Below are 19,624 nucleotides of genomic sequence, written 5' to 3'. Positions count from 1 at the left end.
CAGACCTGTTGGAGTGGGTCCAGAGGAGGGCCACGAAAATGGTCAGGGGGATGGAACACCTCTCCTATGAAGAAAGGCTGAGAGAGTTGGGGTTGTTCAGCCTGGAGAAGGGAAGGCTTTGGGGAGACCTTCTTGCAGCCCATCAGTACTTAAAGGGGGCTTCTAAAAAAGATGGCGGCAAACATTTTAGCAAGGCCTGTTGCGACAGGTCAAGGGGGAATGGCTTTAAACCACCCCCCCTTTAAAGGGGGGTAGATTTAGACTAGATATAGGGAAGAAATTTTTTACGCTGAGGGTGGTGAAGCACTGGCACAGGTTGCCCAGAGAGGTGGTGGATGCCCCATCCCTGGAAACATTCCAGGTCAGGTTGGACGGGGCTCTGAGTAACCTGATCGAGTTGAAGATGTCCCTGCCCACGGCAGGGGGGTTGGACTAGATGACCTTTAGAGGTCCCTTCCAACCCAAACTATTCTATGATTCTATGATAAGTTACAGGCAGCTTTGGCAACACAGAGCTCATTAGCCCAGTGGGTAGAAAATGCACTGCAGATGCAGCAGCCTTTCTGGAAATCCAGTGGGGAAGAGGTGGTAAGGACCTGTGCAGGCAACAGGCAGTACCCAGTGGTGATGGAGGGCAGCCATGATGGCCAAGGCTGCTTCTCACATATGTCATGACAGACAGTAGGGAGAAAATGGTCCTTCTCACAGGTAGTGCTGAGTCCTCTGCCTAAAATGTTTGTCTGGGCACCAAGCTGCCAGGAAAGAGAAGGGGGACGAGACAAACTTTTCGGGACACGATGAAAGACCTCAAAAAACACAGAGATTTGGGCTCCCAGAACAGGAGGAATTCTCAGGGTGTGCTCTAGCCACTGGGCTGAAGTTCACTTTTGGGATCTAAGTAGGTTTTTAGGTCTTCTCCTAAATGACTTGCATGCAAAGTCAAAGGAAGTCTGAAAAGCAGAGACTGCAACCCAGGTTTTAGCTTCACATTTTACCATTTTCTTCCATCCATTCCTCTTCTGTGGGGTTGTTTGCTGATGTGCTAAGTTTTCTCTTTCTGAGGACGTGTATTTGGAGGAAGAGCCAAGAGCACTGCAGACTGATTTTCTGAGTTTCACTCAGACTCCATGATACAAGTGGCAATTCAGTAGGATAAGCTCATTCCTTTTTTCACTTTTTCTGGATTTCATTAAGAAGCATGAACAGGCAAAAATCCCTCTAAGCAATCATATTACCAGCCTAATTTGCTAGACTTTCATTAAAGCAATTAAAGATAGAGTGATGCAGTGACCCAGTTCAGGACCCAATTAAGACTGAATCAATAAATCATTAAGTTTAAATCACCACCATAAGGCCATAGATAATCAAAACAAGTTATGAGGCTGATGCTAAACAGAATTACTGTATTAATATTGCCACAGGAGAATTTAAAGAATGAAATACTTTCCAGCTGAGGTTCCCAGCTCATCTTATTACAACCAACTTAGTGGTGATGGGCACAGCCTGGTACAGGTCAGTCAGCCTGCTGGGGAGCATTGCCTGAGTGTACAGCCAAACAGCCCTCCCCGGCCACATGCGGTGGCTGTATGTAGCCCTGGGCGAGGTGACTTCCAGGCATGGGTGTCTGCATGACGTGCATCCTGTCTGCAACCTGTCCATCTGTTCAGCCACATTTGGAGATAAATCATCTCGTTGGTCTGTCACCACCTCCTTTGCTCAGATAAGTAAAGGCCCCAGGTGTCCTGCTAACAAATCCTTCTTCATCACAGCTGTTGGCTTTTTCTTGAAGGTCTTTGTCTTTCTTCCAGTGGAATTCCTGAACAGTCGGTTCTGTCCATAGATTTAATGTGAACCATTGGTAAACTCAAGCATATGGCACCTGCTGCATATGTGACTTTTCTACCCCAAATGATCCTCTGGCCATCATCATGGCGAGTTGTCCTCCAGGAAAACATTTAGACTACTGACCTTATCAACATATATTTGCACACTCATCTTCTCTGTGGAATAGAATCATAGAAACATTTAGGTTGGAAGAGACCTTTAAGATCGAGTCCAACCGTAAAATAAAAGTAGGAAAAAAAGGAGGAATAAAGGAAGGAAAACAGAGGGTGAAGCTTGAAAGCAAAATCTGAATTCTTCCTTTGTTCCTAGGGTTCTTTAGCTAACTTGTATGTTATCTGGACTTGTTAGTGAAGGCTTGGTCAATGCTGCAGTCTGTCGCCCCGGGCTAGTGAAGCCCATGACTTTAGAGGTGGTAGAGTCTCCATCCTTGGAGATATTCAAAAGCCGTCTGGACATGGTCCTGGAAACCTGCTCTAGGTGACCCTGCTTGAGCAAGGGGGTTGGACTAGATGATGTCCAAGAGGTCCTTATTAACCTCAACCATTCTGTGGTTCTGTCTTGACATCCCTGAAAAGCACATCAGGAATGGGCATGTAAGTACTACAAATACTTCAGGAGGAAAGAGGAGTTGGAAGTCCCTCAACATGGCCCTCCACAGCAATTGTCAGTTGACTCAGCCGTGGACTCTGATGTTGACACGTTTGGTGGCAGTGAAGTTAAACATTGTCTTAAGAATTCAGCCCTAGCCTGATCATAGCTGATTTCCCTCTCCAGATTTTGTGACCGAAAAGTACCTGAAAGCTTGTTCTTTCTTCTTTCCTCACTTGAAATACACGATAAAATCCTGCCATTTAGTACTGAAAAGGCTTATTTCTCTCTGTAGTCTAGTCCCAAACCTTCAGTTTATGCCATGCTGTCCCTCTGCTTTGTGTCTGGCAGAGACATTATTGTAATGTCATGTAATGTAATGCAATGTAATGTAATGTAATGTAATAATATAATATAATACAATGCGATGCAATGCAATGCAATGCAATGCAATACCATACAACAATACATTACACTGTATTGTATTACATATATAACAACTCCAGTGTGTGTCCATCATGTACCTGTGTTCTATCTATTGAGACAGGAGCTTATCCATCAACTCCCATTGAAGGTCAGTATGGGCTCACCATGATTATAACTTTGGTGGCACAGTTTTTCCCTGTGGTGGATCAGGGATGTGATCCACTTAGGTGCTACTTTGAGCTGCAGTGGATCAGGGACTGGGAGGGAAAGTTACATTTCAGATGCTACTTTGAGCAAATGCAAACCTGAAGTAGCTCTGCAATAAACGTGATATGTGACTCTTCGGTATGGAGGGTACCTGCCCAGCTGGCCTCCAACAAAAAGAAGTATTTGTTTGAGATTTATTATGCATTTCTGGTCACTGCTAGACTGCAAGCTGAGGCAGGGATGTGAACGCAGCTCTTACTTCTGCCACAAAGAAAGAAAATGAAAAACATACAAGAGTCTATATGGCGCCAAAGAAAGCACAAAGCTCATGAGTTCGATGGGAATGACAAATTGCCGCTCAGCTCTATTATTATTATTATTATTATTAATTTCCCTAAACAAAAGACTTTTATGAAGAAGGTAAACAAACCATTAATTGACTCTAACTTTATCAGAATATTGCAATCGTAAAAAGAAAAAAACCAAAGATGAAAAAAGAAAAGAAACTTTTGAATTCAGGATAAGTAAACAGAGTTTGGAAGTCAGGAATTTATCCCAGTGTAATCCAGAAAGCCCAAACGCCAAACAATCTGGAAATACTCAGTTGAATACTTGCAGTGCTGATCCAGATGGTCCTTCTTACCCACCCCCAGAGTTATAAAAAATGGTTATCATCACAGTAATTCAGCATTGTTGAGAGGCCCCACCAAAACAAGGACTCAGATGTGCTGGGCAGGGCACATACCCACAGTGATGAAGGTGGACCTTCTCTCTGAGGGATGTCCAGAGCTGGGAGGAAGCATAATGTGATGGAACAGCATGTCCCCTTGCCCCTACAGCAGCTTACAGAGTCCTGGGATTGCTCTGGGGCAGTGCAGGCCCATGTTCTCTCTTCGTTGAGTCCCCAAAGGGATCCTCAGAAGCCCATACCTGAAAGTATGGTTTTGTGGATGCACAGACAAGCTAAAAGGTAGGTTTGGCCTTAAGGATGAAATTCAGTGTAGGCATAACCAGAGAAAGGGTAGGACTGTCTACACTACAAGGAAACAAGTGCTGTGGCTGAAAGCCCTTTGCAGAATGTCTCCTCCTCAGCATCACCTGGCCGTGGGGGCCCTGAACCACAGGGGATCCATCCCTGCTTCAGGTTGGATGGTCTTCAAAGTTGGGCACCTCAACATACTCTGCTTCAACAGATATCGCTCATGCAAAACTCCTCTTGACTGCGAAAGAAGAGCTGCCCATAGCCTAGCGATGCCCATTGGAGCCCTGGTTCTGCTGAGGGACAGTGCTGAAGACCAGAGGAGTGAGAAATGAACTTGGTATAACATGAAGAAGGGCTGATGTATAGCATAAGCCAGACCCTCAGTGCATACCAACACTCAGAAAGCCTTCAAAATAAGGACAGTCCCCTTCCCTCCAGTGCAAACATGGCTGTGGATCTTGGCAAGGTTGCAAGCATAATATTTTCTATAGCCCCATCTCGGTCTTGTCCCTTTGGCTTCTCTGTACTGACATTTTATCTCATTTGTTTCAAACAGCCAAGAATTTGTTGCTGAGCCCGTAACAGTGAAGAAAACGCACGAAGATCAAGTAAATACTGACATGACATCAAGAGCCCATCTTATAGCATGAAGATTTCAGTGGCCTTGTGGTGATCTTCTGCCCTGTCTCACTGGGAGCTAGGAAAATCTTAGTGCACACTGGGTGACCACTGAGCCTACAGAGGAACCCATGATTTTAAAACCAAGACATGGGAAGAAGGTTTTTCTGGCTGAGATTTTCATTTCATGGTGAAATGCGGGATAGGCCTTCAACTACCATAACTCTGCAGAATTTGAGCCAAACCAGGAGAGCTAACTTACAGAGGTGGGAGTGTGGTCCTGAATATGAAGGGATGGTCAGAGTTCAGGCTTGTCACACATGGGAATACTGTGGAGTCTATCTACAGGATCTGCTGCTCCTCCTGACACTGCAAATCATGTGTGTATGCCTCAGTGTCACCCTCCACCTCTATCCCACTCCCTGCCACCATTTTTGTACATGGATGAACTTTTCCAAAGATGTAACTTCCCATGGATGTGCCTGGGAGCACAAATGGGAGGTCATCTCGTCTCTCCTGGTACAGTCCAGCATCTAATCCTAGTTCTGTGGCCACAGTTACATACCACAGCTTTGAAATAGTAATCACATTCGTTCTGGTGGTTGTTCATTCACAATATAAAAGCTATTTAAGTAATTTGCCTTTCTCTTTATATTGCTATGAGTCGGCCATTATCACTGCCATTCATTTCGGCTCTGTTATTGAACCAGATGTCTAAAACCACCTGGCTTCGACTTCAAGCATGGGCCCACCTTCCTGCTGGGTGCCCAACAACGCTTGTCGTAGTGATTTTGCCAGCTATTTTTAAAGGGGAAGGAATTCTTGTGTGCCAGTGAGTGAAAGCCAGAAAAGCAGAAAAAAAATGACGGTTGGACTCAATGATCTTAGAGGTCTCTTCCAACCTTAATGATTCTATGATTTTATGAAAAGTGGGGAAAATTAAGAATAAGGGGGGAATAAAAAAAAAAAGCAAGTCATAACACAAAGCGGGAACGCGGTCTGGAGGAAAAGGAAGCCAATGATGGAGCTCACACAACAGCCTTTGGAGCCCACTGCTGACTGCAAAGGGACTCAGAAACACTAGCAACAATCACATCTCCTTTCAGGATTCCCACCACAGGCTGTGTAAATCACCAGCACCAGCTCAAAGGGGCAGCAGTCTCCAACAACTGCATCTCCTCTACCCAGCCCCGCACAGATATTCTCAACCCCCAGGAGACAGCCATGTCTCCATATGTTGCCAGTCAGCAGCACTTCCAATGGCAGCTTTAGGAAACACCTGAAGGACAAATCATCCTTTCTATCCATTTCCCTATGGAGTGAACTGGGGAGGAAAAAAATCTCACTATCCTCCTTTGGGACATAAAGGGACGTCATTGCATAAAACACAACGGAGCAGTGGAGCAGCCATAGAAATTATTCACTCCCTTTCTTGCACGTGGGTGGAGACTCATGCACTCAAAAACCATCAGACTTCACATCAGGGTGATTTAATTGGATTTATTGGAGGAAAACAATTAGTCATCCCTTTAAATTGTCATTATGATAGAAATCTCGATATGTATACATGATTGTCAAGGCAGAGAACCACTTGCGACGTAGCCCCATCAACAATTTGCAGTATTGCAAACTCATTATGCAGATAAAACTTTTGCAATGCCTTAATACATGCATGGAGTAAATACACATTCTCCCGTCTGTTTGGACATGGATGCTGTTATGAACTTGTATCAATCACAAGACCTGCAATATTAGGCACACTGACATTCCTTGATTAAGATTTAAGCCTTTGTAGAAAACATGCTTGCATTTTCATTAAAAGTCAACCGAGAGATGTTTTGCAGTTGGGGATATTTAGGGAGTCACTAGACTGGGCAGACTGGGCTTTTTTTCATTGTTTGCTGACCCAAATAAAATATCTACCTAAAAAAAGGCCCAAACTGACCAAAATGCTGTTTCTCAACTAGAGGCCAATGTACAACAGGATGCTGACGTTGTGTTGACCAGAAACACGAGTCACACCGTATCTCCCACTGAGCTACAACCTTCCACGCTCTTCACTTTGGGGGTCATGCTACAGCTTGATCTAGTAAGACATAGCATGTGTGATGCCATGCTGGGCTCAGGGGATGCAGAGGAGAGATGGAAAAGCTTGGAGCTACCCTAAGCATCCCCCTAAGAGCTCCCACCCACTAGGAACCACAGCGCATGTCCACTTCCTCATGGAGCCTTGCACCACGTGCTGCCTCTGCAATCTGAACTCAGGCTGATTTACAAACATTATTAATGATGATTTTTTTACGCTGCCATGTAGCGCTTCAGCAATGGCACAGCATCCTGCCTGAGCACCAGCCTTGAAGGTGGGCTCAAGACTTCTTGGTGCTTTCAGCCACCACGGAGCAGTCCCTTGCATAATTGACAAGGACTGATACTTGCTCCCTATGCCACCGGCATGGTGCTTTCTTTCCAGCCCCGCTGCTTGGCATGCCCTTACCAGGAGCCCAGAGCAATTTCCCAGCCCTTTCAGATGGCTCTCTGTGGAGTATTGGGAACTTGAACATCTTCCACACTAATGCAGCAACTGCTCAGGAGCTGGGACCATTGCCCTGCCGATGCCCACAAGAGGATTGGGCTGGAGGTACTAAAAGTACCATGTGGCCAAGCTGCACCCTGCCCTGCCTTAGAAAGACCAGCACAAATGAAAATGGGTCAATGATTAAGGGAAGAGAAGGCAAGAGCATGATTTCCATGTGGAAGAAGGAAAAGTACCACACCAAACTCTTCTGCAGATAAATGGTGGTACTACATGGCGGTTCAAGGATTAAATACTAGGATTTAGGTGGTGATGCTTTGGAAAGGATAGGATAATTAGCTCAGCTCTCTGCCCTGTTTTGTGCAGGTAAATAATCGCAGCATCTTGGTCCCCAAAATGCAGTTTGTTCTGCAACAGGTGAGAAAGAAATATCTTGCAGGAAGAGAAAAATACTAAGTATTGAGTGAACCAGTCTAAGTTTTGACTAAGAAAAACGATCCAAATGAAAAAAAATAAAAACCAGACACACCAACATGCTTCTTGGTAGTCCTGAGTGTTAGCAACCCAGGGAAGGAATTTTTGATGCAGATCAAATTTTTAAGCATTGTATTAAAAAAGGGACACCCCCCCCCTCCCTGACTCCCTGTTTCTAGGTGTGTGTACATGACTGCTGCATAGTTTTAAGCTGCTCTGGATGGTGACTCTTCCTGTACATGCTGCAGAGCATTCAACAGAAAGACAAAATACATTACCAGGCTTTGCAGTATCTTGTTTACAAAACATCAACTTTTGCATTTACTCAAACTTAACGATGGATTTTGAGTTACAGATACATTGAGTCATTTAAAAGCAAAACATAGAAGTAAACCCCTCGAAGAAAAGGTTGGGTTGAATGTGCATAAACAAAAGGCTTGGGAAATACAGAAACAGTGAACAGCAGTTTAATACATGCAGTGCAGTATCATGCATTTATTTGACATCTGATGTCATCATTAGTTCAGCAGTGTTTTTTCACAATGCTTACGAGCGTACATGCCCTGATTCCACTCTGGAACATGGAAAAATGTAAGAGCCGCTCTTCTGACCTTATCATTTATGAAGAGGAGGAAAAAAATAGCTAACTGGACAGATCAGTGGCACGGTTCATGGTGGAGAAGGGGTCTTGAAAATCAGAGTCTGGGATAAAGAGCCTTTATCCTCTGTTACAAACGCTATTTACACAGCTTTGACCCAACCACACAAAGTCGGACCAAAAAACCTGAACCAACTCCTGATCTCCCACCGGTAGGATCTGTGATCCCTGGGGCCGCAACACACACACACACACACACGTGCACACACGCACACACACACACACACGTGTCACGGAGACCGGGCCACCCTGGCGGACAGGATGGGAAGGCAGGACCCAGCTGCAGGGATGTGGGGAAAAATGCAAGGGATTGTGTAAACTTGCTGCTGGGCAAGAAATCTGGAATGACTAATTTACTAGGGGAAACTCTGTTCGTGCAATGTTTGTGAGCAGGTTGCCATTTCCTCACTCAGCCATTGCTCACAGTAATTTGCCAACTAATCCTCCACGTTTGGTTTTGATGCTGTTTTCTTTGGATGCTGTAGTCTCCATGTGTGTTTCTGCTCTTTGCTTGAATGAGTGTAATTCTTAGCATCAAGTTTCTGGTGCAAATAAGCATGATAACGAAGGCAAAACTCCCTTCCCATGAATAATTTCTGGGATGCATTCAGGCCCCAATTCAGATGGATAAATACGCATGGGAGCAAGAATGCACGTAATCCCATTAAATGAGAATTTCCACATGCTGAAAGGATGATACTTCTGTACCTCGGGGCTCAGTCTAGAAACTGTTATTTTGCCAGTAGATAAATCCCCTGACTCTTTGGAGAGAGCAAAAGCAACAGGCTACAGTCCGCATGAGCTTGTTGGCAAAGTCAGTCTGGTGTTTTTATGCAGTCCTCACCCAGCACTGCTCAGGGCTGGAGCTGTTATCACAGGGGAAATAATAGCACAGGTTTCCCTATATCTGATCTAGTTAATGCCAAGTTCACATCGAAGAACAATATTCCCCCTGCTCACCAACGGCTGAAAGCTATCTGGCTTTCCCTGGGTGCTTGTTTCACTAAAAATAGGGTCACACTTAAGGAAGGGGCAGCCTCAGGGCCAGCTGCCACTGCATTTCTGGGGCACCCTGGAGGTCTGTGCTCTGGTTTGCAGTGGTTTTGGGGAGAAAAGCCAGAGGTCAGGGCCTGTGTTGGCTCCCGGGTCTGGGAAAAGCTTTGGACAAGTCCCGAAGTCCCTCAGGGCCGGGCAGGGGCCCAGAAGAAGGAGGCTGGTTATAGAAAAAATATTGTCAATAGCCATGGAGGTATGCAGGACACATGCACAGCAGAAACCCCTATCCAATGCCTACTGCAGAACTACATGGAGATGTCTACCAGTGGGCTGACACCCCTTTTTGTGGTTTGATTCATATCAGGAGCAAACCTCTATCATCGCTTGGTTTTATTTCAGCACCACAACCATAACAGACACACAAGGCATTAAGTAAAATCCTACTTTTTTTCCTGCACCCACTACTATAATGGCACCTGTACAATAGCAACCAGGACAGAAGACACGTCACCAGCAGAGTAACACAGTCTCAGGAAAGCATCACTGCCAGGTTCTCCCCGCACTCCTACTTCCCCACTAGCCGTGCCGTGGGGCCAATAGCCATTTTGTGCTGCAGAAGGGGTGATCCAGCAGAAAGTTAGGATGCACTGGGGATGAAGTCACATGCAAAATCAGCGGCGGAAGCCCCTGCCGCTGCAATACTGACTTTCAGCTCGCAGAGTTCACAGGCAGCCTGTCCTCACAACTTCTTCTGCAGGCTAAGGGGCCAGCTGGAGGTTTTCTGGATTTGTTTTTGTTTTCCCAGCAAGAGCACTGCTGTTGGCATCAGAGATGGCCTCTGTGACTCTGGAGGTAAAAATCAACAATCAAAGCTGCAAGCAAAGAAAAAGAAGGGGAAGGAGCTGAGGAAAACAAGTTACAAAGGAAAAAACACATCAGTGCCAGTAAAGTAAAGCAGAAAAGGGTAACAGACAGGTGAGTCCAGCCTGAAGTCCTCATATGAGGAGCAAATCACATGTTGTTTAGTAGGACGGTCCATTGGGAAAGAGCCCAGAGGGATTTTTCTACCTGCTCCTTCATGGCAAGGCCAGTTGGGAATTTATTTTGAATCTTCTCCTTTGGGGCTATTAGCCCTTTCCCCACATGCACACATTATTTACTCCTGGCTTTGCATTCACATGTGAGAGTGGCTGAGCAGAGGTGGATTGGGGCAGGGGAAGGACACGCAACAGCACTGGAGCATCCCCGGCAAGCCATGCCAGAGTGTTTGCCGTACCAGGCTGTGCTGCCAAGGGGCAAACGGCTCCAGCCCACTCCATAACTCTGGCCTCGGTAAGTCATCCCAGTTAACAGATTTACCCAGACTTAAACTGAGAAGTTTTAACCGAGAGATACTTCAGGACTCAATGATCGGAGAGATCTCTAAGCATTTGGTGGACCTCAGTCAGGTCTCCAGCTGTGTTTCACTCATACAAAAGAAGAGCTTCCCACCACCCAAAGGTGTAGCAGAAAGAAACAATTTTGCTTTTAAGTGCTTCTGTTTCTTGTCTTAAGATCCCAGCAGTTGATAGCAAGCCAAAGAGAATGACAATAAATTACACAACTATGGCAGAATACTACTTGCAGGAAGGAAAATAAATCACCCTAATTCCAAGTGTGGAAGGAAAGAATACCCCTCCCAACAAAAAACACAGAAAGCATCCAGCAAGCAGGGGCAGCCAGCGTATGGGACCTCCCCCACCAGCTGCAGGACAGCATGTCTGCCTTTGCTCCCATCACTGCTCTTTGTTTCGCAGATGGAAATCCATTTGCTTTTCTTTTTTTCTGCAAGATACGTTTGGATGCTGTATTTTGATTAGTGGCCTCAGCAACTACATCAAGTTCAAACCAGACCTCAGGTTTCAGAAGAGAAGGCAAAGAGGGAACACTTGAGCCCTAACTTTTAAAACCACTCCACAAAGACAAAAATATTCCCTAACCAAATCCTGCTTTTGGTTGCACATGTGTAAACATGGGGAACTCCACTGGTGCCAAACCAGTAGACTGCCTATTCACATCCCTGCAACTGGAGCAGAATAGGGCCAGCTGTGCTTATGAAATCATGGGGGTTCAAAATAACCTGAATTTCTTGGGGTAGGAGTCTCTCCTAAACTAAAGCTTCCTTACTCAGGCTGGCAAAATAAAGTGGACTTAGAATGAGTTTAAATTGTATTATACTCATTTTCAGAAACCTCTGCAGCAAGACATAAAGAGTTCCGAGGGCAAATGCCAATAAAGCTCTTCTTACACTTTGTCAATGGGGCAGGAGTATATGTTGGCAATGGCCAGGGGATGGGGACAGGAGCGTGACTTGCAGCAAGGAGATTCCCTGCCCTTTGGTCTGCCCAAATCTCGGTCACAAGTCCTCACCAGGGAAATTATATGGAGCTTTGCTACCAACCCTCAAGAGACCAATATCTGGCATCTTTCCTAAAATAAGAAGTTGAAGCCTTTCTGCATGAGCATGAATGCCAGCTGCAACACGATGGGGGGCAGCGGGGGGTCCCAGGACCTCACTCAGATGTGCCACAGCCCTCCGAAAACGGGAGGCAGCTTAATATCGAGGAAACTAGAGATCTATCGGGTGCACCAGCTTTAAGTGCCACCAAAGGAGTGGCTATTTCAAACAGAGTCAGCGCTCACTGCCACCTGCTTTTCCAGCTTTTAGCACTCAAAGTATGATGGATGAAATCCTGGCTCCAACAGTTGAAGCCAACCGACTGAAGCTGAAGCAGGATTTTGAAGTCTCAATGAAAAATACATCTCTTATGGTTTTTCCCAGCACGGTCACTATTGCCTGATACATTCAGCTGTGTCTGTGACTGGCTTTCACAATTTCTTGTGCAGGATAAATGAGGCGAGAGTGGCAATAGATCACGCCGTGGGGAATAGCTTCTGCCTCTGGCTGGGACGGACCTGTCTGGGGTGCGAGAGGCTCGCAGCGGCCAGGGAAGGGTGCCTGCCTCTGCCGCCCGCCTCCCTTCTCTCCTCCTCGAAGGAAAATCACAGCTGGGAATGGCGTAGAAGTAACCCGGAGCCCTTCAGCAAATCTGGGCAGATTTGCTCTTCTCTCTGTTCAAGCTGCTTTAATGCACGGCTGCACAACAGTCACGGTGGCTGTTCCCAAATGATGCACCAGCACACGGCACTTGGGAAGGGCATGTATTTAGTAATTAAAAAAATGGGGAAATTGAGTTTGCTCTTGTACATGAGCTTCTGGGGAGGAGGGGAAGGGAGGCAGTGCTACCACTGCCCCTGAGTGTGCCTGTGCTTTTTGGCGAGGCCCCACTTTTCTAGCTCAGTGTTCCTCGCCAGCCCTCTGCCAGAGCTAAGCGTGATGGAGCAACGCTACACCAGATCCTGCACTTTGCACCCAAGAACCTGCCAGTGCTTCACAGAGGGGTGCAAACATCACCCCTCTCCCCGGGGGTGAAACCCAGGCACGCAGAGATTAAGGCCCAAACTTTTCTATTTGGTTTCTGGTACTCGGTTTTGGCCACTCTGGGAGGTGCTGAGCATCAGCAACGCCAGGCAAAGCCCCGAGGAGCTGCAGGTACTCAGCATCTCTGGCACGGACCCCTTGGGCTGGATGCACCCCGTGCCAGAGGCCAGGTGAATTTACCAGGCTGGTGGATTCAATGTCTTGCTCGAGGGCAGCACAGCAAGTCAGTGCCAGAGGAGGACTATGATTCCTGGCCCTGTGTCTTCCTTTCCTTTCACTCTGCCTGTAACACACAGCGACTCGAAGGAGATAAGAGCTGCAGGATGAGACCGTGCTCTTTCATTTCATTTGCTCAGCTCTGGTTGGCTCCTGACCAGCACCGTGTACCTGCCTCTCCTCTGAAACAAGGGTGCTGCAGATCCCCAGCACTACAGGAATAAGGCCAAGGATGAGCTGACTCCCAGCTGGTGGCAATTTAACTCTTGCCATGGCTTTCAAGGAGGAGGAGGGGAGGGAAAGCAGCAGTTTCTTAATCTGAGCAGTAACGGCTCTGCTAAAGCCAGGCAGACTTGCAGTCCAATTTGAGGAGCGAGAAATGGCATGCTATTGAAATCCTCCCGTGTTGCAAAGTTAATGTTGATTCCTACCTACAGAAATAGCCTATCCCCCAGCAAACTGGAAGGAGGGACATTACTGGAAGTAATTTTTAAAAGAAAAAAAAAATAATGCTCAGAAAAGTATCTCTATTTAAATAATCCAGTTGAGATGTTCGTAGTTAATGGAAAAAAAATACAACATATACTGTTACCTACACTGAGAAAAGAGTAATTCACTGGGGAAAAGAATGAGTGTTCATTAGTTAGAACATTGCTAGACTCACATATATATATATATTTATATATATGTATATATATGTACAGCACCAGAGACTGTTAGATCCATTCCCCCTGGAGTCATTGCAGTTTGTGATAAATGAAACATTTCAGAATTGCAGTATAAAATATGGCCATAAAAAATCTTCTTTCTTCTAGTCCTTCGCTGAGCGTGCACTGCAGGGTGGGATCGTGCAGAAGAACCCTGCCAGCCCAGCCGCCTGCCCGCTCCACGCCGCCCCGGCTCTCACTTGCTCCCTGTGTGCACTGTGGTCACTGTGGTGGGTCTGGGTCTTCGGTCCCCTCCTACTGCAGAAACGCCTGAAGAAGCAGATGAAACAAAACTACAGAGAGTGGATGGAGACATACCTAAAAGGAAAGCCAGAAACAGAGTTAGAAATGTTATTTTTGGAGGCGGGACTGTGGGCAAAGCTGTGTTTCTTTCGTAGCACGCTACAGAGTGGAGGGGACTGCAGCTGGAGAAGGCGCTCCTGCTCTTCCTGCAGCGATGGGTTGGCTGGGCACCTCCACGGGGCATCTTCTGCCCTCCTGGCCCATGGCTGTTTGCTTACTGCCACCACTGGCAACTGCATATGCATGTCGCAATGAGTAAATGTGCAGCTTTGGTACATGTTCAACCAGACCGATTCCACTTTTCTGGGGCTGAAAACAAAGAGTTCTGGGATTCAAAAATCCCTCCAGCATTGTACTTGCTCAGAATAATTTTCCTTGTGGGCATGTTGAAGATGATTAAACTTCTCATCATGGCCATCTAGCTAAATGAACAGACTGTGCACCTGGACTAAAAAAATTTCCCCAGGCATCCTGCAAAGCTGCTGACAAAAAAGTACAGTGGGTCAAACTCGTTGGTGAGTTCCAGTAAACCTAGAGGGACTGTAAATTTGTGTGACTTGGACATCATTCTAGCGACAGCTTATGTCGCTCCAGGTTTTGCTGGTATGTCTCCAGGACTTCCAGTTAAGAGACACAGGTTGATGTAGGTTGAGTATCTGGACCCAAAATTTACCCAGGCAGTTCCTTTTGAACTAATTAAAGACTTCTGACAGATAATTTTTATGAAAAAAATGGGGGGGTTTAGCTAAATTAAAATGTTTATAGAAAGTGTCCACTTCCAGTGAACCCTCCATCACAGCTTTAAAAAACACAACCCTCCAAAACATAACCCCTGAAAACCCAAAGTAGGCTGGGTTTTGAATGACAGATTCAAGATTTTGCTATTCCAGCACAACGTCAGCAGTTTCTACAGAAAGCATTAATGAAGAGAAATCAAATATATCCTTGCCAGAGCTTTCCATGGATGAACTACCCCTCTCCCAGTGGCCGCTGAGACCCACCGGGGAGATCCCTAGATTTTGCCGGCATGTGCAGCTCTGCATGCAGTTTGGCAGCCTTGTAGGCACTGATGTGCAAAGGTAGCTCTGGTGCGAGAAAAGCTGCCGAACAGGGACCCAGCATGGTCACCTTGCTCTGACAAGATGCAGGCTTAGAGTGATTAGAAATCCAGTTCATTTTTCCAGCCTGGTGAATAAAGGATGGATGAAACCTATATTAATATATTCTTGGACTGGAGTTTGATATGGCCCCTTGACTACTCAGGATCTTTTTGATGCTTGTTATGACTTTTAACTACTTTTCCATGCTTCAAGGTGGCATTTCAACCTCAGGGATGACTATGCTGTACCTACACTCGGCCACATCCCGTTTCCCAGCGGTATCAACATTTGACACGTTGGCTTCACCTTGCAATTTATCTATTACCTTAAAAATACAGAGATCTAGGTCCTGTAATTAATCTAGGCAGTCCAATCATGTCTAAACAGAATAAACCAGGCACGGACCGAGAATCAGGCCAATATACTTGAGAAATCCCAAGTGATGCACTTAGACTTTCCTGACAGGCAGCATAATCCAGCCTAATGCATCCTCTCTGCTCTGCCCTAATACAGAGAACAGAATTAGGATGCAGCCTGACATAACCTACTCTGAGGCGAAGGCTGTATTTAATTGTCTTCAATGATGTGAAATTGCTGCATTTGAAAGTATTTGGAGAGCTCATTAAATGTCTATTAATAGCATTAGGCAGTATTATATTTTGTAATTGTGGCACAGCTGTTTCATGTAACTTGCTGCATGGGATCTTTCTTGTGCAAGAAATCTGTCCCCAGAGAAAACCGCTGAGAAAGAAAGAGGCAGGACAGAGACCTCAGAGGTTTCCTTTTTCCCAACAGGAGGTATTTGGTGGAGTGCATTTGATATGTCAGCTCCCTCTTAATGTCACTTCTTGTATTTGCTGCTGGCTCTCCTCAACTGGTTCTCTGGGGCTCCAGCATCTCCTAACTCTTTAATTGATTTCTTTGAGGAAGGGAAGCTCTTCTGTATTGTTTGTCAAGCTAGACTTAACCTGGGATGCTTGGAAATCTTTTGACACTTTTCTGCCTCATATTTCTGACATGAAAAAGCTTGACCTATCTTAACACATCTGGTTTTATCCTTCGTATCCTGGCTGACTTCTCCACCACTGCAAAATATGGTCGGATTCTGTACAGGGACCTGCTGGATTCTGTAGCGGTTAAAGAGACTTTGTTCTCTTCCCACCCTTCTTGTTCACAGATGTTTTTCCATTACTATTCAGACTACTCAATGCTATTAATTAACACCATTTGAGATTAATCACCCACCAGTTTAACAGCAAAACATGCCATCAGATGCTCTAGATCTAACTGGGGTCTAGCTTAGCCATACTGCAGCAGGAACCAAAATAAAGGTGTCTTTCTTCCCTGTAAGGGGTTTTCTACATCACTGCATTGCCAGTGCATGGTTGGAAGTGCTTTGCGGCCAGGCAGCACTGCATTGCTCCTTTGCAGGTGCCAGATGTGTGCCAGGAGCACAGTGATGCTTTTTCAGTAGCAGCTGGATTTGGCATTGGGCATTGCAAACTGGGCACTGGGCATGAATCCCCATCAGGCCCAGGATGCGGAGGGAAGGGGCTCTCCTCTGGTTCAGGCACAGCACAGGCTGGGAAAAACATCTCACGCAGCGCCCAGAAGGCAGATCCCACCCCAGCCGTGGGGGAAACCATGTTCATGACAGCAAGAGAAACCACAGCTTCCATACAGAGCCACGGGGACTGTGGCTGGTGGCATGCCCTCGTCAAGGAGCAGAGGTTGGCAGGCAGGGGTGGCAGAGGCAGATAGCAGTGCCATCCAAAATCCATCCTGAATAGTAGGTGCTTTCTGTTCCAGAATACTGTGAGGTATAGTTTAGAAATGACCACTTCAGTCCCCAGTGAAGTAAGCACTGACTTGCAATACCGTAAGCTATTAGCATTCCTTTTTGGTGCCGCACCTGAAAATAATCTCCTCGAATTGTAAAGTCCCCATCCCTCCATTTCATGATATAAAAATCTCTACAGATGGACAGAAGGAAATAAAAGAAATGCTCAGAAGTCAGAAATTAAATAGGCTTCATTGCAAAGGACGCATTTCTGTCTTCCAAATGATCCCTTCACTGCCATGTCTCCTTCCCTGGCATCCAGAAAAAAATATATATCCCAAGCATCTGACTCCATCGGGCATCTTGCAAATCTCAGTTATAGCATATAACTAACAAGGCAGCGGGCCAAGTCCTGTTGTGTTGTACAGAACCTGAGTCCTGCTCAAATGAGCCTCTTTGTACAGGAGCTTAATTTGGCCCAGGAAGAGGGAAGCTGTGTCAGACTGGCAGGATCAGCCTCCTCCATGGAAAATGGAAATGGAAAGTAAGCCAATTTTTACAGAAAAATGTCTTATCATAATACTGGAAACTCAAACATAAACAGTTTGAGCAAACTTTTTCAGTTTTCAACCAAATACAAAACTTTTCTGCTGTGGGGGTCTGGGTCTTTTTCCCAAGTGAAAGCCCTTTTTCTCCATAAGAAACAGTGTTTTTCTCTCAAAAATGCACCGAGCTAAAACCTCACTTTTTTTAGTGCATAAACTTTTCCAATGGAATCGTTATTTTTTTGGCCAGCTAAAAATGAAGGCCTCGGTCCCTTTTCAGTCCTTATTTTAAACACCTGCTTGCACAAAGCCGAACCTACTGGCAGTGAGGACTGCAGCCTGGGCGTCAAGGAGAAAATGGGGATCACGCGAATTTGCTCAGCTGCCGCGGCGGGATTTTTCCCGGGATGTTGGCTACTCACAATCTTTCCGTGTGGCTGCGTCAGGAAGTGGCGCGGCGAGGCTGAGGGTGCTCGACACGCTGGCGCTCGCACTGTCCAGGCTGCTGCCGAGGTGTAACCGTCTCATGTGTCGCACGACTGCTGTGGCATTAAACGCTTGCTGGAGCAAAGGAAACAAGAAAGAAAGAAAGAATAAAAAAACTGGAGGTGGAAGGGTTACTTCTGCTCCTCTCCTGGCTGCTCAGAGTTGTCAGAAGTGAATGAGCCCATCATCTTTCAAACTCTTCCCAACTTCTAGTTTCTAAGCTAGAATCAGCAATATCAAACCATATGAATTTCTGCCCTGCTCCCGCTCCCCGTCATTCCTTCTAGCACTCAGTTGGGATGTGGCAGCCTACAAGAAAGTCATATTTGACACATCCTTCCCTGTACCAACACACAGGGTGTCCGCATTGCTTCATGTCCCCCGCACAGCGCTGACCCCAACTCTGCATATAACTGCTGGTGCTGTAGCCATGAGCAGCCCCAGCCCCATCTCTCACACTCATCATTACATTTATACTCTTGGTTAGTAGCATCCTCCTTAAAAGGCCCCACAAGACCATGTAACCTAAGACTGGACCAACTATTTTGACCAAAATTTTGGGACACAAAAGCACTAACATGCTGAAAGGGTGGCCGTATGGCCGCTGCGTTAGCAGAGCTATGTGTCCAAGTGTCACCCCTGAGGAGGGTCACTTACTCTCCATTTGCTTTTTGCAAAGTTCTTCCGGATCTGAGCGCTGACCGACTCGTGGATGTTTTTGTTGAGCGCTGTATCACCAGCGATCCTGAAAGAGACAGACAAGACAAATTTTAAGAGATCTTTTACTCTCCTTGAATACTCTTTCTTCTTCTCCTCAACAGAGAAGGCTGGTCCAAGGTGTGATTGCTCCTGCAGTGATGATGATTTCATTCACATGAGGGCTCAAACTTCCCACCGCTGTCTCTGCTGGCAGCAGTGGTGGAAAATCTGGGGCAATAAAAGCAAGCGTAGATAAGGCTTGTAGGTCTGGCAGCTACAAAGAGGCATGATCTTATTTTGTTGGTGCACGGCTGCTTTCTATCACCATTACAGCCCTAGATGAAAACAGTCTATCTTTTTTTTTCTTTACATCTAAAGATTTAACATCAACAGGCTGAGACTACTTTTAGCCTCAACCATGCAGCAGCTTCCAGAGCCACTCCAACCTGTCTGATTTCTGTTTGCACTGGAGATTTTCCTGCCACCCTGCAACATACATAGCCATTCATCATGATTGATGTAGATTTACAGTAAAGCAGATACATGGACACTCACTACAGCAGCACAGGCTGCACAAATAGCTTAAGCTGAACAACACTCAACCTAAAAATTTAACTGATCTTGCGCAGTTTCTTGAACAGATAAAGACACATTCAAATCTCCGGGAAACACAATTATTTCAAGGGAATTTTATTGATTCAATTAACTCCTCAAGGCATGAGGTCTGTTGGAAGAGTAGGCACCGTAGTGAACTGATGTTGGGCCATGTGCTGAGATAATTAGTGCTATCTAACATAGGTGAAAGCAAGGAAGCAAAGATTGCCTCCTATGTTGTATGTGATATTTTAAGAAATCAATTTTTTAGCCACATTGTAGAAATCCAATGTCCATCAGCAATTAAAAAATCATAAGAAATTGAAGAATCCATCAGGCTCAGAGCCTCCCAGCCTGGGGACCTCCAATAAAATAATCAGAGGGTC

At 45.9% G+C, this 19,624-nt stretch overlaps 1 protein-coding gene across 2 annotated transcripts in view; it reads right to left on the bottom strand.

Annotated features, from left to right (window-relative positions):
* Positions 1 to 6,146: 6,146 nt before the first annotated feature.
* CAMK1D (calcium/calmodulin dependent protein kinase ID) overlaps positions 6,147 to 19,624 on the bottom strand; it is a 238,560-nt gene continuing 225,082 nt past the window's right edge. Inside the window, exons 9-11 of one of the 2 annotated variants that reach the window (XM_076353465.1) lie at positions 18,603 to 18,690; positions 17,882 to 18,020; positions 6,147 to 14,049 (exon numbers count right to left, since the gene is read on the bottom strand). In XM_076353465.1, the coding sequence (XP_076209580.1) occupies positions 13,928 to 14,049; positions 17,882 to 18,020; positions 18,603 to 18,690 (349 nt within the window). In that variant the 3' untranslated portion in view covers positions 6,147 to 13,927. The remainder of the gene's footprint in view (positions 14,050 to 17,881; positions 18,021 to 18,602; positions 18,691 to 19,624) is intronic. The other variant, XM_076353559.1, reaches the window with a different exon arrangement.

Source organism: Aptenodytes patagonicus, chromosome 1 (assembly GCF_965638725.1).
Source record: "Aptenodytes patagonicus chromosome 1, bAptPat1.pri.cur, whole genome shotgun sequence".
Classification (NCBI taxonomy): domain Eukaryota; kingdom Metazoa; phylum Chordata; class Aves; order Sphenisciformes; family Spheniscidae; genus Aptenodytes; species Aptenodytes patagonicus.
This window is presented reverse-complemented; position numbering and strand designations above follow the sequence as displayed.